Below are 25,544 nucleotides of genomic sequence, written 5' to 3' on the forward strand. Positions count from 1 at the left end.
GTCCTCTGGGGCTAGTACCCCGAAAATCTGTGGATGCACGCCACCCACAGCTTTGGCTGACACCCAGCCCATTCTAAGGCCTCATTCTTGGCCCGGTGGTTTCCACCTCTATTACAGAGTTGCTTATATATTTTTCCTCCTTATCCTGCAAGCTTCCACCATGATGGAGTATTATGATGACTATCAGGAAGAGGAAGACCCCCTTGCTGACATGCCTTGGGGGGGACGCCTTTTACGAGGCAGTGGATACTTCTATCTACAGTAGCTTACCTGGGGAGAACTGCTTGCCTTTGCTCTTTCTTCCTTCCTTCTCGCCCCGGTCCGACGTGGTAACTAGTACCGTTGCGCGGAGGGCGGAGAAGGTCAGAGCAAGGCACTTCTGGGTTAGGTAGGCAGCAGGGAGGCATAAAAGCGCATGCTCCTGCGCCCGCGCAGCGGTGATCAGGGCAGTAGTAGTACCCTGAGCCGTTTGGCGGTTACGTTCTCTGCATTGGAGTGAATAGCTGAGTTTCTTTTAATCGTTTTACCCTGCAACTGCTGTGTATTTTATACATTTTAAGCACTGAACGCCTGGTACTACGAGGGGTAGCTTACCTGGGGAGAACTGCTTGCCTTTGCTCTTTCTTCCTTCCTTCTCGCCCCAGTCCGACGCGGTAACTAGTACCGTTGCGCGGAGGGCGGAGAAGGTCAGAGCAAGGCATTTCCGGGTTAGGTAGGCAGCGGGAAGGCATAAAAGCGCATGCTCCGGCTCCCGCGCAGCGGACGCGCGCAGCGGGCGCGCCTAAGGCAAGCCCGTCTGCGCCCGTCCGCGGCCTTCCGGGGCCTGGGGCCAGTCCCCCTGGTGGGTTCAGCAAGAAAATATGCTATACTTCTCAGGATCTTCTTGCTTTTTGCCCCAAATCTGCTGACGCTTGCACACACTTTATGCATGTTGATGGGCTATTTAGAGCTTGCAGCCATTGTACCTTTTAATTCAACTCTGACACTGAAGGAAAGGTAGATACACCGGCTCTGAGCTGTGGTCTGCTTAACTGCCGCTCTCTCAGGAAACACAGATTAGAGATCTACGATCTCCTGATTGACAATCAGATGGATATTTTGTTTCTCACTGAAACCTGGTTGGACGAGGACTCTGCTCCGGAGCTCCTAGAAGCATTACCAGTTGGGTATACTATTAGCCGTATTGATAGGGACTCTGGTAGGGGAGGTGGCGTGGCTATGATTTTTAAGCACGGCATCCAGTGCCAACTTGAGTCTATCTCCATCACTGACTGTGAGGCTGGCCTTCTTACCATCACGATCGATAGCAAATGTATTGTGAAAGGCCTCCTGGTCTATAGGCCTCCGGGGTATCCCTCCCGATTTGCATTAAGTTTGGTTGACTATCTTACCCAACCAGCATTGCGCTATAGCAAGCTTATTGTGCTAGGTGATATTAATCTACACCTGGAAGATTCCGGCTGCACGATGGCAGTAGCCCTGCGCCAGGAACTAGCGACACTTCAACTAAAACTTAGTGTTACTTGCCCCACTCATCAGACGGGCCATTTGCTTGACCCTATCTTTACTAACTGGAAGGAGGTTGTGGTTGGCACACCCCAGCCCCTGATCTGGACGGACCACCACCTAGTCCCTTTCATGTTGCGGATCCCTATGTCGAGGGCACAGGAGCACTTGAATGAGGGTATAACCTGCCGGAAATGGGCTGGCTTTTCCCCGGGCAAGTTTAAGAGTGCCCTCTTGATGGGGGTCCGCCGGAGGGGGGGGATGCTGATAGTGCCTGTCTTGAACTGGATGGGAGGCTAGGAGAAGCTCTTAATAGGACTGCCCCCTGGTCATGGAAAACATTAACCAGAACCAAAAAATCTGCCCCATGGTTCAACAACATACTGAGAACGGCTAAGGCAGATTGTAAACGAGCTGAAAGGCAATGGAGGAAGGACTTCTCTGTGAAAGGGAGGGATGGATATAAAGCATCGCTGAAGGCCTACCATAGGCCTATCAGGAAAGCTAAGGCTGAATACTACCTAGAAAGAATTGGGTCTGCGGAAAAACTCGACTAGAGAATTATTTAGGGTTTATAAAGAAATCTCTTCCCTGGACTCTATAGCAGCGCCTGCTGTAGGCTCAGCTGAACGCTGTAACCAAATAGCGGACTTTTTCGCTGAGAAGGTGCTGACGATTTACTCCTCTTTCCCTGTTGTGGTCCTTGCTGACCAGGATACTTGGGCTAGATCATGCCAAGTAACTGTAGCTGAGGATGAGAGGCTTGTGAACTTTCTCACTCCCCCCCCCCCCCCCCCTGAAATCTTGATTAATATCTGTCGGAGTGTAAAGTCAGGTTCTCCTAAAGACCAGGCCTCCCCGAGAAGACTTGAAGGATGCTTACAAGTCCTGGAACCCTTCATCAGACATCTCCTGGAGGTCTCATTTAAGACCAGTACAGTTCCTAGCTGTTGGAAGGAGGCAGTTGTACTCCCCCTCCCAAAAAAAACGCACCTAGGCCTTGAACGCTTAGACAACCTGCGGCCCATCTCTCTTCTTCCTTACTTTGCCAAGATCGCAGAGAAAGTGGTTAACCAGCAACTCACGGCTCATATTGGGAAATACCATCTCCTACACCCCACCCAATCGGGTTTCCGTGAATGTCATTCGACTGAGTCAGCCCTTCTTTTGGCCACTGAGACCATTCGGGAATTCGTGGACGCGGGTCAAACTGCAGCCCTAATTCTACTTGATCTCAGTGTGGCCTTTGACACGGTGGCCCACCAAATCTTGGTTGACCGGTTGAAGAAGGGAGGTGTGTTTGGGAAGGCCTTAGACTGGCTCACCTCTTTTCTGGATAACCGTAGCTTCCAGGTGAGGCAGGGTAAGATCTATTCTAAGGTGATGGAACTGCAGCAGGGGGTCCCTCAGGGCTCAATTTTGAGCCCTACCCTTTTTAATCTGTATGTGGCTCCCTTAGCCGAGATTGCTGAAGCCTTTGGGATTAGAGTGGTATCCTACGCCGATGACACCCAGTTGATTGTGTCTCTGACTCAGCATAAACAATCGGCGGCTCCCAACCTGGTGGCATGCCTCCAAGAACTTGCAGCCTGGATGGATAAAAATTGTTTAAAACTTAACGGCGATAAGACCGAGGTATTGGTGGTGGGGAAAGCCCCTTCTGTCTGGTCGTCTGCTTGGTGGCCGCAGAATTTGGGCCCCACTCCCGCTCCCTGTGCCCAGGCAAAAAACCTAGGGGTCTGAATGGACTCCCACCTCTCGTTCGAATATCATACCAGACGGGTTGCGGGCGCCTGTTTTGGAGTACTAAAGGGACTCCGGAAGACTCTGGACATTCTGCCTGTTGCTGCCAGGAAGACCATAGTTCACGCTCTCGTGACTTCCCGTCTTGATTATGGAAATGTCCTCTATTTGGGTGCTATAGAGAGGTGTTTGCAGAGACTCCAATGCGTGCAGAATGCAGCGGCCCGTTTAGTGCTGATGCGACCGAGGAGAGCCCCCTCTAAACCGGCTCCCAATTCGGGAACGAGTTCGGTTTAAGGCACTTTGTGTGTGCCACCGCATTATGCATGGGACCTCACCGGACTATTTGCGGTACCTTCTCACCCCCTACACTCCTACCCGCTGCCTCAGGTCTGAGGGGATAGGTTTGGCTAATATCCCTGTGGTTAAGAAAGCCAGGATGGGGGCTGCTCTTTTGGATTCTTGGCGGCCCAACTTTGGAACAAACTTCCAGTATGCCTCCGACTGGAGCCCTATGAGGGCATCTTTAGGAAGAAATTGAAGACTCTCCTGTTCCCTCCTGGATAGCTCTTAGTAACCTGCTCTGGCTGCCTCATCGTTGCGCGGGGACACACTGTTCTTAGTGTAACCATTGCGCTTTATAAGCTCGTTAATAATAATAATAACAGGGCGGTAGATCAGGCCATCGACCCTTTAGAGGACAGGCTCTCCAGATAGATTAGGCGTTTGCACGCCTGGAGCGGCAGGTTGCTGCGCCCCCACAGGCCCCAACCACATCGGCCCAGGATACCCTTGACTCCCCACCACCTAAACGACCTCGCAAAGCTGGGGCTGATGTGGATGCTTTTGAGCGGTTGCGACAGGCTTTTGTTGATAGCCAGCCGGCGTTACCTGCTGGGAATCCCCCACCTCATACGCCTGCCCTCCAGCCTGCAGCCCCAGCCCCCTCTGGTGACCCTGACTCCGGTCCTTCAAGGCCCTGGCTTCCGTCTCGCCCCTCACAAGTTTCTCTCCCTGCCTCTGATATGCTTGACCCAAACGATATAGTGCACCCACGTTCCTCAGAGTGGGTTCCGGCCGACAAGGTTGCGGCATATGTGGCTGGGCACATCCAGCACCCTCTTGAAAAAGAGGCCCGCCATTGCCTTTGGGCTGAGTGTCCCCGTCCGTCCTTAGAGGGAAAGGTAGCCATTACCCCTGAAATAGACCCCCATATGTCAGCCTTCCTTCAAAAGGTTATTAGAGACCCCAAGAAAGGGATTGACAGATCCTGGAGGGCGTGCCAGGTCAAACTCCTGGACGCCCTTGGCCCTATCACAAAGATCCTCGATATGGCCGAGGATGCTAAGGAATCGTATCCTTGGAGGTCGCAAGCCTGCTTTGCAGTTCTTCTGGAACTTTCTTGGGATTTTTCCAATCCTACTCCCCCCGATTTCCAACTCTTCTCACGAGTCCAGACGGAACTCCACATCCTCTGGTGTTGACTAACTCGATGTGGCGGATTTCAGGGGCAGAGGGGCAGATCCAGGCCTTTCGCGAGAGGCTGAGTCATTCATCTCTAAGGCTTTGGCGGACAGTACGGTCAAAAGTCCGCGTGGGGCAGATTGTCCTGTTGGTGTGTGCGACGGGGTTTCAATCCCTTGGTCGCGGACGTGGTTCACGCTGTCAATTTCCTGGTGCAACTAGCCTCAGACTGCCTGGCCTACAGGTCAATTAACACTTTTAGATCAGCCATTTCCTCTGGCCATGTCCCAGTTAACGGATCTCCCATGGGTGAACACCCCATGGTTTGTAGGCTGCTGTGCGGCATTCAGCTCTCTTTGCCCCCAGAACCGTGTTATTCAGCGTTGTGGGACGTTAACCAGGTCCTTAACCTGTTTCTGTCTTGGCAGCCTAACAGGTTCCTCTCCAGGAAGAAGCTTTCCGCAAAGTTGGCGATGCTCTTGTGCCTGGTATCTTGCAGTATGGTCTCTGATGTGCGAGCCCTCGATATCACAGGCCGGATGTTTACTCCTGACGGAGTGACTTTTACTTTGCTCAGGCGTACGAAGTGCCACAGCAGGATAATTTCCTATCCGGCGTTCCCTGACTCACTGAAACTCTGTGTGGTTCAATGCCTCAAGACGTACGAAGAGATGGCGGAAGCGTTCCGTCCTCCGTTAAGGCGGTTTCCTCACCCGCCATCGCCAGATGAGTTTGCTGGGTGATGCAAGAAGCTGGTATCAACCTGTGCCACTTTGGGGCACACTCCGCTTGAGGGGCCATGGCTTCTAAAGCGTTCGGCTTGGGTCCCCGCTTAGAGGATATCCTCAACCCTGCGGATTGGTCTTCGGACTCCACTTTTAAGAGGTTCTACTTCAAGCCAATAATTAATATTGCTCATTTGGTTGTGGGCAAGCTTTAAACGAGCATAATCCTCGCCTCCAGTCCTGACATGGAATGAAAAATTTCCTAGCTAACGTAACGGAAAATTTCAATTCTATTAAGGACTTTGAGGCGAGGATTATCCTACCCTGTGCTACAGGAGGAGAACCCTCTTCGTACTGCAGTAAGTACTTTACTTCAGTTTGAATGGATGTGCTATTAGTGCTGTAACTGTCTTATGTTGACATGCTTCGTTGGCAGGCTTTAGCGGTCTCGTTCCTCCGGTAATGTGTTCCTGTCGTTTGCAGGTTTTGATGTTCACAAGCAGGAAACCTGAAGAGGAGAATTTGGCTGTCTTCGCGCTTCGAAAGAGGAAGAGAGGACACTAACAAGGGACTATATTGGGCTGGCAATCCCCTGATTGGACACTGTTCCCCTGTCCTGGATTGGTTGTTTCTATGTGTATTTTGTTCGACTACTTTCCCTTTGGTTCATGGGAATTGTAGTCCTTTGTTAACCTTAATGCTGCTAATGTCAATAAAGTGAAGAAAAAAGGCATAATCCTCGCCTCCGAGTCCTTAATAGAATTGAAACATCCATTATGTTAGCTAGGAAATGTTTCATTTGCATTGTGCATATTTTACAGGGCTGTGGCTTCGTCTGCTCTGGGCAGGAGCATTCTGATAGCTAATATTTGCTGGACGGCCGCTTAGTCTTCTTTGCGCACTTTTGGTAGGCTTTGTCTGGCTCCTCAGCTGTGAAGTGATGGCTACTTCACTAGAACTGCTGTGCATGGGTTTGTTCTCTAATCGGCACAACACAGTCCCCCTTCCTCCATGTGGGTACTGCTTTGGGACTATGGTGAAAAATCTGCAGGTAGAATTATCCATTAGAAGAATAAGTTACTTCCCCTCAGTAACTCCATTTATGGTGGATCCTATATATTCTTGCACATTCCTCACTGCAGTGCAGATCATAAAATGTTTCCAGGGTATGGAACTGTTTTAACATTCTGATTAAAATAGTCTGCTGTTATTAAGCTCTTAAAAAATAAAGGAACTGATGGAAACTCACCAGGTGGCACCATATCTAGACCGGTCTAGTCACTTATGGGACAGACCTAGTCGCTACTTAATTCACATGACACCACCTCATCGCACTGGAGAGCTACTGCTAGGAGGAAAAAGCCTTAATGATCCAGTGTCGTGCCTATGGTTAAACTTTAGATGAGGAATCATGAGGTAAGGAATACGCAGGAAGATCTAGCATTCAGCAGAAAAAACTGTACTGAAGAGAAGTAACTAAGGGCCATTTCACTCCAGTTCAGTGTTTGTGACCATTAAAATGCATTTTTCTGTGTTCTAACCCCATTTTAGAAGCCTGTAAAGTGTTTCTGTCTCCTAAAATGGGATTCCAAACGGATAATGATTCAGTATGTGGAAGGGGCTTGTTGTAGATTTCCTTTCCAAATACCAAATTATGTATCAATGTTTAGCAATCGAAATACAATTGCAAAATGTTGACATTTTACCAACACCTCAAAGGATTTGGTGCTTGCTGCGCTGTTTATTTTCTCATCACTCCATACTCTGTCCTTCGTGTCCTGATGCTGCTTTTACCCATTGTGTTTGTGAGCTTTGACTTTACAAAGACAATGAATGGGCTGTACAGCTACTCACACTGCCTTCCTTTCCTTTTTTGTGCATCAGTCCATACTAGTGCTACTTGATGTCTTTGACGTTAAAGAGATCTAGGTTTGCTTCTCTGTAGCTTTTTTTTTTTTTGTGCTCTAATGGCACCTTTGTATTTTTTTGGTATTCTATGCTTTTCTCACATTGTGGTTCAGTGGAATTTTGCAGTATTGGCGCGAATGACAGGTATGTTTTAGATGATGGCAGCGTTATTTACAAACATGCCTCTATTTACTCCTTTTTTACACCACTAACTGTACACTAGTTATCTTTGAAAATGTATCAAGCTCTGCTTTTACATCACTCTTGTTACTTTACACAATACTCTATGTAGAACAGTATAATGTATAGATTCTGACTCCAAGGCTGGGTTCAAATCATCAAACATATCACCATCCACAGGAGCTGCACCTTCCAGTTGTGAAATGCTGTTAGTTGTGCATTCACTTAATGCCACCCTACCATGAGACACTGGTGCCTAGAAGGTCAGCTAAGCTTGGCATGTTGAAAAAGTGGCACCCTACTTCCCAAAGCTCTACTGAGTAGGAGTTCCTCTCTGTGCTGTTATGTGGTTATTATTCTGGTGAACCCTGGTTAAATGGAACCATAATATATCACAGCTGATTAACTATATGGTGAGGTTTTAGAAATCGTAAGAATTTGCATTAATTATTGTTGAAAACTTAAGGCTCCAGATGCCTTTTTTGCATCGTGAAGAGATTGAAGCTGAGGGATACATCCGATAGTGAGCACTGCTCTTTATGTTTGAGTTATTAAGGTTTATGTAAATTGTTCAGATGTTGCCCACTGTCTAGCTGAATGTTCTTTTCTGTTTTTGCAGAGGCTGACTAAAGAATGGAATTTAATCGCACAGCAGAAGAAGTAAGAGCCTCCCTGAGCCCCAAGATAACGTGGTATCTGCTCTTTCCTTTTCCCTTTCACAAACACTGCAGATGATCCTTCAACTCCAACAGTCCACTGTTCTGTGGCTTATATTGCATGTGTGACCTTGAGAATTGTTGCATGTCTTTTCTGAGAAGCCCAGTGTGAAACAGGCCCCGTCTTCTTGCATGTCCTCCAGATCCCAAGCAACATTCTTTTGAAGTTTCACGTTCCCTGACTGATGGAGGGTTAGAAGGATTTTCATGTAGCTTAGTCAGAGGTGTGTCATGGATGTATCCGTTCAGCGTTGAAGCTTGTGACTCCTATTGGGCAACGTGTGATTTCATGACAGGCATTCGGTTGACCTATTCTGTTTTCTTTGGTCTGAAATGGTAGTGTGTGTGCATCTGTAATGTATGGAAGAGAAACTGAAAAGAAGGCATAAGACTTCAATGGGCAAATGGTAGCAGTGCCTTTTTTTCCCCTCCTTTAAAGCAGTTCTTCACTTTGTGAACATACCACTCAGTCTAGATATCCCCTTTGCGTTTGCATTTAATCGCAGCGTTTTTCTCTTTGATTCCTGTAGCAAACATGAGGCAACTCCTGATTCCCCGGATGACCTAGAGGAAGAGCAGGTCAGGCTGTTGACTCAAGAGGTCATTAGATTCATTGGTAAGTGGTAAAATTACTTCAAAGACGATGCATTCAGAAAACTGCTGACATCACCACTCTGTCTTATAGTCCACATTAACAAACAGCAGTAAGCCAATTTAAGTGTAATATCCCAATGCCAAATATGTATTCAAGTGCAGGTGACATACACGTTTAATGATTTTCTTTTATTAAAGAGGCACTCAAACATGCAAAATGCAATCTAGATTTTAGAGGCGGGGGTGTGCACATAGTTAGAACAGTTGCCCAGATGGGGTGGTGTAGATTGAGACTGGACATTTAAAACCGAGCAGACACTCGCACAAACTATTTCCATAAACATGGCTGGGTATGACAGAAATATTTCACTGCATGCAAAAAGTAAGAACTAGTGCTTGCTCAAGCATGCTGCTGCCATTACCATGATGCCATTTGTATGACGTATGAGTGACAGCGCCTCCTACTGTGACGTTGTGATGCAATGCCAGCAAATGTGAAAGTCGTTGCTGAGCGTTAACAGATAGCTCTTTGTCTCCAGTGACTCTATTTTATAGTTTCATTTCAAATGCTGTCCTATTCTGCTCACATGGTTCACTACCCATTAAAATGAAGTACAAGATTCCAATGCTTTATAAAGATAAAGACAGCCTTGGGCCCAAACCTGATGTCCCTGGTGATATTGAGTCATTTTAACTTTCTGTCATTGCAACATTGCTGGTCTTGGCCCATTCTTAATCTTATTGAAGTATCAATGTCACAGGTCCATCAGCTGCTCGAATTTTGTCCAGCATGCCAACTCGATTTGCATATTGCCACACAAACACATAATGCACACTGTTGTAGGCTGAGGTGGTTAGTTGCATGTGTAATCCTGTGACATCATGTGCATGCTTTGCATTCGGTAATGTACCTACTCTCTCATTGGGATAGCTGGAGATACATGAGAAAATTGAAACTTGCCACATGGATGTTAATGCACACTAGCACAAAATGTAGGTTTCCGCAACTTACATGGGGTGGTCGTGAGAGATGCACATTCCATATATCTCCATTCATGCCGAACTGCCACGTTCCTCAAGTGGTGACAGCTGGTTAGTAGATGAACATGGACGCATACAAGATGTGTCGATCAGTATGGGGGCGCACTCATAATCTGTTAGTGTGTTACCTATTGCTGATACTGCATCCTGCTTGTAACCAGATTGCTGGCATTTATTTCCAATCCCAGGAACTGATAGGAGAGCCTACAGCATGGCCCAAATGCACAGATGTAACACATAAGGAGGTCCAGATTCTGTTTCTTTTGAAGTACAGTGCTTGAAATCATCATTGGGGCATCATGTACAAAATATAGGGAGACAACTTTTAGAACACTGCCTTTACAATGCAATGCCTTTACAACGCAATGCCTTTACCATGCATGCCTTTACCCCACGAATATGTCCGTACTGTGCATGCCTTTACAATGATATGTAAGTATATTTAAGGTAAGTCTGGTTGTGTCTGTATATATACTATATAGTTTAGTGGTAGGAAATGATATTGGGTGGTAAGTGTTTTTAGGGTTTAGGGGTGGTTAGGGTGTTTTAGGGTTTATAGATGGGTATGGGTTGGTAAGAGTATTTTAAGGGTTTAGGGGTATGTAAGGTTATTGGGTGGTGAGGGTGTTTTCAGGGGTGGGTCGGGGTATTCAGTGTAAGTGTTTTTTTCCCCAGAATTTAGGTGTGGGTAAGCGTATAGGGTGGTATAGGTGTTTTTAGGGTTTAGGGGTAGGTAGGGGCATAGGGCGGTGATGGTGTTTTTAGATTATCAAGTATTAGGGTATCTTTCATAGATTCACATGCCTGAATCATTCCCCGTCATCGAGATGGGAGTCCCCAGTACATTAGTAAAGTAATGTCCCTTAGACGTAGAAAGTAATAGGCCTAAGGCCTCACGTTAGTAACATATCCACGTCCCTTTGTGATAAGGACCAAACTCTAGAGAACAACCAATCAGCTGTCAACACCCTCTGGAACCTTCCTGGAAGGAGCTCTAGTCCCTAAGGTTTTCTACAGCACGTCGTGCTAAGGGAGTCTCCACTGAGCTCTGCTCGGGTTTTTCCTTATTTCTCCTTGTATTCAGCTATTTCTTGGATTCAATGTATTTCTCTTCAAGATTGTCATTGTGTGAGTGAAGTCCTCCATTGTCTTCATGTCGCACACTCCTACAAAAAGCCTTTTTAGACCCTGTGGTACCTGCAGAAAAAAGAGGTTACACGTCGACGACCCCCATAAGGACTGCCTCTACTGTCTTTATACAAACCTAAAGACTGCAAGGTATGTCGTACCTTTTCTACTTTTTAAATGACCGTGAGGGAAGGCTTTTGAGTTGGCTGCAGAGGCTTAAAGACAATGATGACCCCTTGTCCTCTGAGGAGAATGAAAACTCATCAAGATCTTCCTCAAAAACACCTAAAAAAAAGCCCAGAGATGTCTCTCCAGGTCCTTCCTCGCAGCAACCTCCCAAAGAAGATGCACAAAAAGTCTTCAGAGGCTTCAAAATACAAGGATTTCCCTTCCAGGGAGTCTCCTTCCCTTCAAAGCTCACAGAACCCAGCTTCAGACCCTCTTACTCCTCCGCGAGGGTGAAACACACTTTTAAAAAGCCTTCTTCAGACCCCTTGACGGTCATCTCGTTGACGTTGGTTCCAACGACGAAAACATCTCCTCACATGGCTGCTGGAGTGACTTTGTCGACGACGGCCGTCGCCACAATATCACTCTCGTCGGCATCTTTCATCGACGACGACGTCTTCGTCGACGGCACAAACCCCTTTGTCGTCGACGATAAAGATCATCAGGAAGTCTTCTTCATCGTTGAAGATGGCGTCGACGGCTCGCCCGACGGCGAACACGACGACGAGTGTTTCGTCGACTGTGGTACACACGTCGACGAGGAGTGTACCGTCGACGACCCTCCCATCGACGCCGGATTCGTCATCGATGACTTCGTCGACGAGAGTTGCATCATCGACAACAGTGCCATCTTCTACATCTGGGACGACCTTACTTTTGCCTGTCGACGACGAATATACCGACGATGACAAAGTCAAAGGCGGAAAATACATATTTTCAGCAAAAATTCAGCAAACAAAGGCTGACGCCTTCTCTGACATCACCGAGTAGGGTCCAGCCTTTACTACCCTCTCATCTTTTGGACGAAGATGATGATTCTGACAAGGATAGTATGTTTCGGGCTGCAAGAAGTCCTTCTGAACTCAACGTAAAATACCAGGAGGACTCGGAGTATGAAGATCAGGATCTTGATGAACAGACATACTATCAAGAACAAAGACATCACCAACAACCACAAATGGTTTGTCTTCCTTCAGCCCTGGTCTCTGACCTACAATTTATGATTTCAGACTATAAAAAGAGGTTCCCTACCTCTGATCCGTCTCCTGCACCAGTTCTCTCTCCGCCTCAGATGGTGCAAGTTCCACCTCCACCGCTTCCGACCACTGAAGTGCCTGTGCCGCCTCCCCCCTCTACGGACGACAAGGAGGTTGAAACACAAGAAGAAGAGGAAATTCAGGATACTCAGTCACATCATGATGAATGGGACGGCTATGTTATCCCTCTTCTAGCGCCGCCGTCTCCTCCTCAGGTAGACTCTCCTCCAGAGGATATCGGAGGATTCCATAATCTCCTGGAAAGAGCAGCAAAACACTTCCAACTTCCAATGCCTTCTCAACAACAGGGCTGTTTCCTTTACGACTTCAAGGAACCCTTCAAAAGATCTGTTAGATCTATGCCTATCATAGATTATATCTGGGCCCATGGCATCAAAATAATGAAAAACCCTTCTACAGTTCCTCCAGTCTTGCCAAGATTGGATAAAAAATATAGAGCTCCGAATGATGCGCTGGCCTGCCTTATAGACCATCCCAAACCTGATTCAGTAATTACTCAGGCAGTTCAACGCAGGTCAAAAAACCCATCTGCTCCACTATCTGCACCCCCGGATGAAGAGGGCAGGCGGTTGGACAATATTGGAAAGCGTTTTTCCTCCATGTTGGCGTTGACTGTAAGAGCATCTAATTCATTAGCGTTATTGAGATGCTACAACAGGCAGATGTGGTCGGACATTGCACCGTACACTCGAGGCCCTCCCAAGAAACACTAAAGAGGAAGCAAAGAAGGTGTTGCTGGAGGGCGAAAGATCGGCTTCTGAAATCATCGATTGTGCGATGGACATCGCATCCACTGGTGTCTGCCAACTGGCTGGGGCGGCAGTCCTAAGACGCCAAGGATGGCTTAAAGCAACAACATTCCGGCCTGAGATCCAGACCAAAATCCTTGACATGCCCTATGATGGGCAAGAGTTTTTTGGAACACATATTGATGAAGCCCTTCAAGGGATCAAAAAAGATACGGACACAGCCAGAGCTTTGGGTACCCTCCAATATAAAAGCACCCCTTTTCGTGGCTCACGGGGTAGGGGGCAATCTTCCTACAGAGGAGGCTACCAACAGTATAGGTATCCTTCCTATTCCTCCTTTAACCAGCAATACAGGTCACAATTTCAACAGACACAAACTTCCTGCAACAAGTCTTCCTTTCGTGGAAAGGCCGGACGACAAAAGGAATCTGCTGGACGCCAATGACTTCTCTCTGCTGCCGGTCACTGTTTCACCTCCACCTTCCAAAATAGGAGGGAAAATATCCCACTACCTTCAAAATTGGAATCAAATCACAACAGATCGTTGGGTTCTCCAACTAGTACAGTTTGGACATTCTCTAGAATTTGTACAAACTCCCCCACCGACGCATCCTCAACCTATGGGTCACAAACATTTATACCTCTTACACCTGAAAATATCATCAATGATCCATAAAGGAGCTATAGAGCGGGTTCCTGTTCATCAAAGAGGAAAAGGTTTTTACTCCTGTTTCTTCTTAGTGTGCAAGAATGGAAAGAAATGGAGGCCAATTCTAGATTTACGGAATCTAAACTAATTCCTGAAGTATCAATCGTTTCGCATGGTCACTATTCAAGAAGTCTTGCAGCTTCTAAATGTGAACGACTACATGGTATCGTTGGACCGCCAAGATGCCTATTTTCATATACCTATCCACAGGAAACACAAAAAATGTCTAAGGTTCGCTGTGGCCGTCAGGCACTACCAGTTCTGAGTTCTGCCTTTCGGGCTCAATTCAGCCCCACACATTTTCACAAAATGTCTTTCCCTAGTCACTACATACCTCAGACAGGAGCATCACCAAGTTTTTCCTTACCTCGATGACTGGCTCGTCAAGGCACCCTCTCTCAACAGCGCGAGAAAGTCTTCCAGAGCTTGTCTACGACTTTTCAAAAGTTTGGGTTTCACCCTCAATCCAGACAAATCGCTCCTACAACCTTCTCAGCGTATAACATTTCTGGGAGCTGTCCTGGATACGGTCCTGAAACAGGCTTATCCAACGCAGGAACGACAACAAAAACTCCTGCAATTAGCAGAACGTATACAGAAAAGAAAGTCTCTTTCAGTTCGCCTATTCAAATCCCTCCTCGGAATGACGTCCTCTTGTATTCTTCTAATTTCCTATTGTCGCCTCCGCATGCGTCCTCTCCAAGAGGCTCTCACCAGTCAGTGGATTCAAGTGAATGGATCCTTCGACGACAACATACAGGTGACTCCTCAGATGGTCACCACACTAAACTGGTGGACTCATCTACAAAATCTCTCTCGAGGCCTACCTTTTCTAACTCAAGCCTCTCCTCAAGTGATAACCTCGGAAGCGTATCTGGATATGAGGGAGCCTTCCTCAGGAGCTTCAGTTAAGTGGGAAGTGGTCATCTTCCGAGCGGAGTCTGCACATAAACCTCCTAGACTTGGGGGCAGTCTATCTAGCCCTCCTGGCTTTCCTTCCCAGGATAAAAGGTTCACTAGTGCTCGTCAGAACAGACCACACTACGACGATGCACTACCAAAACAAACAGGGAGGAACTCTTTCTCTATCACTCTCTCAACAATCTCAAAAAATTTGGAACAGGTCGCTTCAGCACGGAATTTCGCTGAGGGCGGAATATGTTCCAGGAAAAGACAATACATTATCAGATTTGCTAAGAAGATTACAGACAACCTGCCACAAGTGGGAGTTGAACCAAGATAATCTCAACAGCATCTTCTCTCAGTGGGGCGAACCACCGCAGGATCTGTTTACCACACAGCACAACGCCAAATGCCAACACTTCACCAGCTGGCATCCCCAACAGGGATCTCTGGGGAATGCATTTTCAATAGCATGGTTCGGCGTATTTGCCTACGCCTTTCCACCGATTCCCCTGCTTCCCAGGGTCCTGAAGAAGATAAAGGCAGAGCCCTGCACACTAAATCTAATACCTCCAGCATGGCCTCACCAACATTGGTTCACGGAGCTCCATCTCCTCTCCCTGCAACCTCCAATTCCTCTGACACCGTTTCCCTCTCTCCTCACGATGGACCACGGACAAGTCCAACACCCGGATCCAGCCTCTCTCAAATTATCGGCCTGGCTCTTGAGTTCCACGAATTTCAAGGCCTGAACATTCCTCCAGACTGCAGGGTGGTTCTGTCTCGCGCAAGAGCAGATAGTACAAACAGGACTTATTCTTTCAAATGGAAAAGGTTCTGTATCTGGTGTAGATCTGCTAAGGTGCATCTCCTCACATCCTCTCCGGAAGAAATCTTACCATACCTTCACCATCTAGCAACTTCAGGCCTCGCTCACGCTTCCGTCAAAGTTCACCTAGCAGCAATCTCCCGGTTTAGGAGATCTTCCACAGGACCTTCTCTTTGGTCAAATAGACTGATAAAACAATTTCTCAAAGGTCTATTCCGAACTTTCCCTCCTGTAAAGTCTCCTCCTCCAACATGGCAGCTCAACAAAGTCCTTGCTCAACTTATGAGGCATCCTTTTGAGCAGATACACAGAGCTGACCTCAAAGACGCAAGACGAGTCAGTGAGCTTCAGGCCTTTACAATACAAGATCCATTTCTTCAATTAAAAAATTATAGGGTGATTCTTCGTACTAACCCGAAATTTATACCTAAAGTCACGTCAGACTTCCACCTCAACGAACCCATTGTCTTAAGACCTTCTTTCCGAATCCTCAAACGGCAGCTGAAAGAGCTCTACATATGTTGGATTTGAAGCGCTGGCTTAAATTCTACCTTAACAGGACAAAAGCATTCCGCAAGTCCAAACAACTTTTTGTGGCCTACAGTTTACCTAGGAAAGGTTTTCCCCTTACAAAACAAAGTATCTCTAGGTGAATCTCTGGTGCTATTATCTTCTGTCACCAACAAGCTGGTCACCTTTACAATCAAAAGTTTGTGCCCATTCCACTTGGGCAGTTTCTACTTCTGTGGCATTGTTTGCGGGCGTGCCTCTCACAGACATTTGCAGAGCAGCAACATGGAAAACGCTGCATACATTTACCAAGCATTACTGTTTGGATTTGGAGCTAATGAAGGATGCTGCGGTGGGGCAGGTGGTGCTGCGTCATCTATTTCAATAAAGGTGAGCCTTCATTCCTTCCCACCAACCTCTCTTTCTAACTGCTCATTTCTCTGTTACTACTATAACTTATGCCAGAATTGCGACCTATTGCTCTGCACTTTAACATTAATATGTTTATTTACTGGGTGTATATGTATGTTATTACCTTCCTTTTGAAGGGAATCGTTTTCAACTTGTGCAGTTATGGCTTATATACAAAATAAAATGTGCTCATTATTGCTTTCTATCTGATTCAGGCATGTGAATCTATGAAAGATACCCTAATACTGGATAAGAAATGAGTTACCTGTAACTGCAGTTATCCAGTATTGGTATCTTTCATAGATTCACATGCAACCCACCCACCTCCCCTGGAAGGGCTCACCTGGTTCTCTCAGTGATACATCTACTTAGCACTGTGCTTATGAAAATCTGAGGGACTAGAGCTCCTTCCAGGAAGGTTCCAGAGGGTGGTGGCAGCTGATTGGTTGTACTCTAGAGTTTGGTCCTTATTACAAAAGGACCTGGATATGTTACTAATGTGAGGCCTTAGGCCTATTACTTTCTATGTCTAATGGGACATTACTTTATTAATGTACCAGCGACTCCAATCTCGACAAACGGGACTGATTCAGACATGTGAATCTATGAAAGATACCAATACTGGATAACTGCAGTTACAGATAAGTTACTCATTTCATCTAGGGGTGGATAAGCATATTGGGTGATAAGGTTACCAAAAATAAGGACTCCCTCTCTCCCCCCCCTAAGAAAATATTTTTAAAGTTTTAAAAAACGGGGGCTGGCTCCCCACTAATAAATATATATATTAAGTTAAAACATTGATAGATAACGTTGGGGTTACATTTACCTTGTATATGCTTACTTTGTGTTGTAAAGGCATGTGTAGTAAGGAATGTGTTGTAATGGCATGCGTTGTAATGTCATACAATCCAGAATACAAGGCATTGAGAGAAAAACATTTTTCATTTTGAAGTTATAAATACAGATGTCTGAAGGACACCAGAGGTTCCCTGTTACACAACCCACAGGATCTGCATGATGTGTTCTCCCACTGTTGAACTTATCCATCTAACTTTCCTGCTCTCTGATGTTGTAAGCCCGCTGGACCACGACAGGACGTATCCCTGAGGAACAAATGTCATCATACGAAGGACTACCCGTTACAAGCATATTGTGTAGATGACCGACAGATGCTGAAACCTGTATTTTGCTAGTCTGGTATGTGTGAGATATATCATTACATACATGTATTCACATTGCCCGTTGTTTGCTGAGCACACACTCCATTGTAAAACTGTAGTATTTGGACAATATAACCATTAAATGGGTATTGGTGGATGGGACCATTTAGAGGCTTTTCTGCATTCTATGCATACTGGTGATCCAACATCTGGGGTACCAGACAAAGATTACTTTTGGGGTGCTGACCTGCCATTAAAGCTGGGTTACCCCATAAGACTCACACATACTGAATGCACATGACAGATCCATCACACGGTTACATTGTGTTCCCCTAGTACATGTACAACATACTCATAAACTAGCGAGTGAATGGGTAGCGCTGCTGGAAGGATCATTTCTCTGTTTTTTAGGCTTGCTACTGGTAAAGTCTGCTTGGCACTAGACGCACATGATTCATCTAGGCTGTGGGCCTGTAACCAAAGAGCTGTGATCGTTGTGTCTATTCACTCCCCTTGGTTCAGGTAACTTGGGTGGAAATGTTCCTTACCATGTGAGGTTTGTATGGTCTTCCCAATGACGGATGTATGGGCTATGTGACTATTTCCAACACTTAACAAACATATTGCACTTCATGCACACATTACACCATTCCAAAACACCCTTATGTGATTTCGCAAGTCATAGAAAATAGGATGTGATGAAAATATATTTGTTGCTATATTACAGCAGTTTGTTTGATACACTAGTACGGCATGGTAGAATGGAAATATAGAGTGGAGTAGCAGTAACTGATAGTAATGTGTAAGGCCAAACGGTCTATCAGTAAACCACATGTACTCCAGTTGGTGCAAGCAGCTACGACACATACAGGTATCTGCATTTTACGTCTCAGGTGCTAACCTTTAAGGATGTGTAAGGAGCAGGAAGGGACAATCTGATTGCATTGTTATTGTGGCTTAATGTTGTTTGCTAAATATATCTATCTTGCCCACTATTTGGAGGCTCTTTCTGATCTGGAACATGTGCCAAAGTTCAGCAGTAGGCGGTTCTCTCTTTATCAATAGTGTCATCAATATGACCCCAGAGCAGACTGCAGTGTGTCATGTGCTTTGACAGATTGTGCTTAAGCACAAACACAGACCCTCTGTCCCTCTGCCAAGCTAGAGTGGACTTTTGTTATGGACAAAGTTGCACCTATAACACTCAGTCATGGAAAATGTCTAATGTGCACAGTTGCTGCACAGTCAATAGTGTATGCTTTAGCATTGGATCTTTAATAGATTTGCATGCTTGAATCATTCCCCTTAATTGAGGGTGGTGTCCCACTGTAATTCTAAAGAAGCAATTGGAAAAGCTGGAAAGGCCTCAAACTAATGGCACTTTAGTAACACAATCACGTCGTTAGGAAAGGTCCGAGGTCGAGCCAATGAGGTGAGAGTGCCTTGCCTTTAACCCCTTCCATAGTCCCTCTCACCTCTGATTTCCAGCACAAATTTGAAAGAAGAAATATGTGAAGGTGAGCCTGTGGATGGATAGGAGTGGGGCCTACAGGTGAATCTATGAAAGATACCAGCACTGGAGAACTGAAGTGAGATGTACGTAAGTTTGTTATATTCCAGAATTTATCTTTCAAGCCTCACATCCTTGAATCGTAATACTAAGCAGTAACATAATCTACACACAAAAAATGGGTAATGTGGGCTAGTGGTAGACTTGAAATGATGATGAACTGCTTGTCGTACTGCATATCCCTGTCCGCTACTGCATTCCAGCAGTTGTGCCGAGTAAAGGTGTCAGTTATTCCATGTAGCTATGCTGCAAATGCCCATAAGGGATACTTCTGCATAGAGCACTGCTGAATTATCCATACCTCTTGTAGAACGTGCCATAACTGTCCTAAAAAGGATGTCCTACATTTATAGAACAGTAGGTATGGACTGCTGCTACCCATCTGGAAATTCTATGTTTTAACAATGTATAACCCTTTCAAAGATTTTAGACTGCCACTAATAACTAATCCAAGTTTCTGAAATCTTTTATCCATTCTGTGGAGGATTTTAAGAATCTGCACGCATCAAGCAAATATTGAGCCATCTTGGCTGCGTCTGAAGGATGTTGATAGAAATTCTTGGGTACAACTGGTTCGTTAAGTTGATAGTAATTAGAAAGTTTAGGTATGAAGCATGGATTAGTGAAAAATTTAATTTTATCCTTGATGAACTGCTTATAAGGTTCTTTGATTTTAAATGCTTGCATTTCGTTAACTGCTTTGGCCAAAGTAAATGCTAATTTGTAGGAAGGTGCGTCTTTGTTACATGGTCACCCCTGCTTTTTGCCTGGTATTTGATGTAATTTTGACAGAAGTGCACTGAGTTCCTGCTAACCAGGTCCCCAGTGCCAGATCTCTTTCCCTAAAACTGTACAATTGTTCTCCAGTTGGGCATCCCTTTAGCACCCCTGTAAATCCCTAGTAGGTGGTACCTTTGGTACCTAGGGCATGGGTACTAAAGAGTCGTTAAGGGCTGCAGCATGTATTGTGCCACCCTCACCACACTCAAACTGCCATTGCAGGCTACATGACCTGGTGCAGACAAAAGTGAAAACACTACATGGCACTCCTCCTGCATGCCATGCCTGCAGACACTGCATGCTATATATATGCCACCCTTACAGCCCTAAGGCATGGTGCATTATATTACCTGTGTAGACATAGCATGATCAGATATGCCCCGGTAATGTCTAAGTCGATTCGTAGACATTACAAGTAAACAGCGAAGCCATCTTAAGTATATGTACTGGGCACTGGTGATTATCAGTTCCCTAGCTACATGATGGGTTCACTGAAACCGAAGATGTTTGGTATCAAACATCTCCTATTAATAAACCCACACTGATTCCAGTGATAGATTTATCAATACATTCACCCAGAGGGTACCCCCGAAACCTAATATTCCACGGGCACAGTCCAGCCTGCCACCACAGACGTGCTTCTGACCCATAGGAGCTGAGAGCCCTGCGCTCAGAGGTCAGGAACAATGACAGGATGGCTAGCAATCAACGAACCAAGGCCGGAAGCTTCAAAGTCACTGCTGCCTTTGATATGAGACCCCAGCATCCTCCAGACCTGGGAGATGCAACCCCCTGCCCTGAGGCCCATTTGGCACCAGGACAGGCGGGAAATTAGTATGCGAGTAGGTGTGGCGCATACCCAGTCGAGGCACATCCCTATGGTGAGCTGCCTTATGTGCCCCACTCTAGGAACATTCTGCCATCTAGGTTATGGCAAAATTTAGGAATTCAAGATTATGGCCACTTCCCACAGGAAGTGGTCGTATTGGGGGCATAGAGACCACCTTGGTAGGTAGCCCATTGGCTACTACTCTTCACTCCCGTAACACCCCTAAATTTAGGATTTAGGTGCCCCCCTGAATTCAGAACTCTATATTCCACTGACTAGAAAGAAGAGGAGGACACTGAAGAGCTGATCCCCGCATGAACTGAAGACTGCAGTGGACTTTTGGTGCCAAACCCTGCCCGCCGCATTAAGACTTGACAATTGCAAAGACCCGACTCGTCCTGCAGCTGTGCATCCTCCTCAAGCCCCATAAGGTTGCCAGTACTTCACCAAGCAACTAGAATCTCCCTTGAAGTAGGGGTGCTACTCCCCTGCATCCTGCAGGCACCGACCGCGACGTCCGGTCTAAAGAAGTTGCTGTCCACCGGGTCCATCGAGCAGTAGCCGCCCAGGAGAAGGTCAACACATTTAAGGAGGTCAAATCCATCTTCCTGCCAAGCCAGAAGACGGCAGGACCTCCATGTGCGTTCCTGCATCAATACCAGGGGTACCGGACCCTTTGCCGTGACCAAAGCTTGTTTGAAGCCCAGTCCATACTCCAACTACATCACTGATGACCAGCCGATGAGGGATGTTGGCACCTCCAGAGAGTGGCCCAGCTGTGCTGTTTTTGTCCCCCTGGCAGGTCCTGACTGACAACAGTGAGCGCCTTGACGCAGGAGAAACAGCTGGCTACAAACACTGCACCTGAACCGCCAGTCCCGGTCTAGGGTAACTGACTGCTTCCCCCTGCTCCCAGGACCCTCACGACCAAGCACCCGGTTGGGAGCTCCTGGACTTGTCCCCAAGTCCCTCTTTACAACCTATTTCCAAGTGGCCCCCCTTCCTCTCTACCGCGTAGCATGCAGGGTTACCAACCTGCCCAACACCTTTGCACTCTGACTATCCAGGGCAGCTCCGACTGATCTGCTGGCAGAACTTTGGTCCCTGTCCCCCTACCACCTCATGACCGAAAGGGGTCCCACGGAAACGTATTGCAAGTATATGTATGTAGTGAATGTTCTTTCTACCATAAGAAAGCATTAAGCGTAAAAACGCACTGTTAGTTAACATTGATAAATCTGTAAAAAGTCTATTCCGAAAAAGTTCTTACCTATTTACAAAGTGATTAGTTTCAAAATATTTATAAAAATGCCTGGTATTTTCTAAATGGTGGGGATCTCCTTTTTAAGTGTGTGCATCATTTATTGACTCTTTGTGGGCAACAGGTGTCTAATACTCCTCTCTGACAAGACTAAGGCTTCTCAACCACACTACCCCAGATAGAGCACTTTGGGATTGCTAGAGCAAGCCCCTGTCCACTTATAGGGAATTTCAGGACTTTACCCCGCATACCTCTTTTTGGTACACTATATAAAGAGCCAACTTCCTACATGGTATGTGTGATGTTTGGATCTTTCATAGAATCACATGCTTGAATCATCCCATTTATCAAGCTGGGAGTCCCATGGTAACATTACTACAAGAGTCCGATGTTTAAGATAGTCAAAGCCTACAAATGCTGATACATATATAATCTACCTACTGCATTGAAAAATAACCACGTCAACGAGGTGAGAGCACAGTCATGTGTGAAGGGAGTTCCTTTGAGTTCTGCTCACATCTCTACAGCTTCAGCACCAGTAATATCTTGGATCCATAATTGCACATTGAGACCGTAGGCCATATAAGACCGCTAGGCAAAACTGTCTCCAAGCACCTGAAGATTCCGCAATGAGACCAGTCCAAGTCTAAGGATCAGTCATGTTCCCATTCCAGAAGTTGCACAAGTAGTTCCTGTGGTCAGTTGTCGCCACGTTCCAATTCTCCAGGTAAGCCAGCCATGCCCTTCGATCCCTCTCCCAAAATCAATCAATTTGGCCTAGCACAACTCGAGTTTCGGGAAGGGGGGGGGGGGGGGGGGGGGGGGTGTGTCTGTGACATGTAGGCAGATCAAAGAGTTCTGCGAGGCCCTCCTCTAACCCGTTGATGCTACCTACATTTTATGGTGCAACAGGGGCATTTTCATTTCGCTGTACTCCTTTTTGTTTCACCAGTGCCCCTCAGGTGTTCACAAAAGTGATGGTGGTGGTGGCACCACACCTTCAGAAGTCGGGGGTCCCATGCTCTCCCTACTACAATAACTGTGGAGGGCGGGCTCTCCCCAGGCAGTTGTCAACCACCTGCAGACTATAACAAACTTCCTGTCAATATTGGGTTTCGCTATCAATGTGCTCAAGTCACACCTCACTGCTTCTCAGACTCATCTGAGCCATTCTGGACACAATTTAGTTTTGTGTCTTTCCCCTGGAAAGGAGTGTCTTTGACATACAGGCTATGAATCCAATCTTTTAGCCTCTGTCCTATATCTCAGTGAGGGTGACACTGAGGCTCCTAGGACTGGTGGCCTCCTGTAGCCTGCTCCTCTGATAGACACTTCTAGCCACAGATTCATTACCTTAGAATTATAGCCAGGCCTCATATTGGATCTGAATTTTTTTCTCTTGAGCAGTACCCCAGCGTGCTGGTAGGTGGCGTCATTCAGCTCCCCGTGGCGGCGTCTTCACTGGAAGTGACGTTCGCTATACATATCTAGGTGCCACCCAGACACTCTGTCAGTCCTTTTCTACCCCTTATTCATTTTTGACTAGCTTTTTGTTGATGTTTTGGCAAGGTCTTTTTTGATGTTTTCTTTCTGGTGTGACAGAGATGTCATCCAGAGAGGCTGACTTCAAGCCCTGCAGCGTCTGTCACTGACAGATGTTGGTGACGGACCCGCACCTTGTATAGCTCTGGTGCTACAAGTGGAATCCCGACCCGAAGGTCTGCTCCGACTGCCGAGCCATGCACCTTAAGGCTTTGAGGGAGCGCTCCCGCATGCTCATGGCGGCTCAGCGTGAGATTCTGCAACGTTCCCGGTCGAGAAGAAAGTCCGGGAGTGGTCATGGAGCCCGAGGTAGTCATCACATTCAAAGTCGTCAAACCACTTGTGTAAATCCAAGTCCCTCAAGAAAATAAGTGGTCAAAGCACGCTTGGCCTTCACCAAATCCATCGTCCAACGAGACGAGGGAGCATTGCCACTCGAGGACTGGCTCTGCGGTTGAGCCAGTGCTTGAGTCAGCTCTGCGCCTCCCCGAGTTTCCTGGAGCTGGATCGACCCCCACCCAATTGAGAGAGTTCTATGAGGCCATGCACCTCATCTTTGGGTGGCCCGTTCCCTTCAGCGTGCCTTCAGGCCATGTGGGTTCAGGAAGAGCCCCTGCTGAATCCACACCGGCAGCTCAGGTGCCAGTCAGGCCCAAGGGATCCATAGATGGATCTAGATCGGTGCCAGTCATACCACCGTGACCTGTACTGATACCGAGACCTTCGCTCCCAGTGCTGCCATCCCCATTCTCAACCCCGACTTGGAGCTACGGATCCGGAGGGGTGGCGTCCGACATGGGCTCCAGAGCCGACTGGAAACTTGCCTTCCACTCCAGAACCTGAGCCCTGTTCTTACAGGCTAGGACTCGGGCAGAAATAGAAGGGGTCACTAAAAGAATACCAGCCTTACGAAGAACAAAATTTGGACAGGTGAGGATCTGGGTGAAGTCAGTGGACTGGATACTTCTCCAGAGACTGGTATGCCTTCTCCCCCCACCGTGGCTAGAGAGGAGAGAGCTTCTTTTGGAATGGTGGTGTGAAGGGAGGCTGAGGTCCTGGACCTTGCCTGCCCTCGGTGGCTGTCAGTGCTTCAGTTGGGAGTGTTCTCATCAGAACCACTTTTCCCTTTCAATGCGGCACTTGTTTACATCCTGCCTGGGACTTGGTCCAAGCTCAACACAGGGGCTCCCGTGAACAGGACATTTGCCCTCTGCCAAAGCCCCGCTCCAGGGGACCCAAATTTCCTCACCAAAGACCCTACCCTGCAAAGCTTGATAGTCCAAGTCTCCACATCCCACGTAGATCCTGGTGCATTCTCTAACTTACCCCCGAACAGGGAATCCAAAAGTCTGGACTATCTTGGTAAGATATTTTCTAGGGGATTTCCGTGATAGTCATAATCATGTGAATAGTCCCACCCATGCGTATGGACCCCGGAGCACTTCATTAGATATATCTTCTTAAGTTGTCATCTTCTGCCTTTCTCCAGGAAGGCCTGCATAGACACTTAAGAGATATAGAGACAATAATACAGCCTAACTAACTAGGCTACACTGGACATTACTTCATCTTGAAGTGAAAAAAGATAGCCAGTCAACTTTTAAATTTAGCAATTTTACTGAGTTTCAAAACATAGAAAACTCCCCTTCACAAAACTCCTTTTTCATGATAGAGATGAAAGGGTCAGACATAGAAGCCCCCATAGGCTGCCATTATGTGTGCAAATAGAGACCGTGCCTTTGAGTCCTCAGAGACCCCCGGTATCCCATGATGCACAGCCAGAGGCAGTTACTTTCAGTTCTTTTTTCCGGCTCCTGCTAGCAGGACCCTGGAGCTTTGAGCTCTACCAATTTTGGTATTTTCTTCAACATTTAACTTCAGTATTTGAATTTTTGCAACTTCACTTGACATCTTTATCCTGTATCTACCTTCTGCTGTCCTTTTTTGGCAGAATTTCTATAGTTTTCTTGTCATAATGCCTTCTCTGTTCGACAAGT

At 46.7% G+C, this 25,544-nt stretch overlaps 1 protein-coding gene across 1 annotated transcript in view; it reads left to right on the forward strand.

Annotated features, from left to right (window-relative positions):
• The window catches only part of LOC146816481 (exportin-5-like), a 1,583,592-nt gene that overhangs the window by 1,082,054 nt on the left and 475,994 nt on the right, over positions 1–25,544 (forward strand). The window contains 2 exon segments of the mRNA XM_085610325.1: positions 8,146–8,186; positions 8,773–8,858. Of these exon segments, the coding sequence (XP_085466451.1) occupies positions 8,146–8,186; positions 8,773–8,858 (127 nt within the window).

The sequence above is a fragment of the Triturus cristatus genome, chromosome 6, assembly GCF_964204655.1.
Source record: "Triturus cristatus chromosome 6, aTriCri1.1, whole genome shotgun sequence".
Taxonomy (NCBI): domain Eukaryota; kingdom Metazoa; phylum Chordata; class Amphibia; order Caudata; family Salamandridae; genus Triturus; species Triturus cristatus.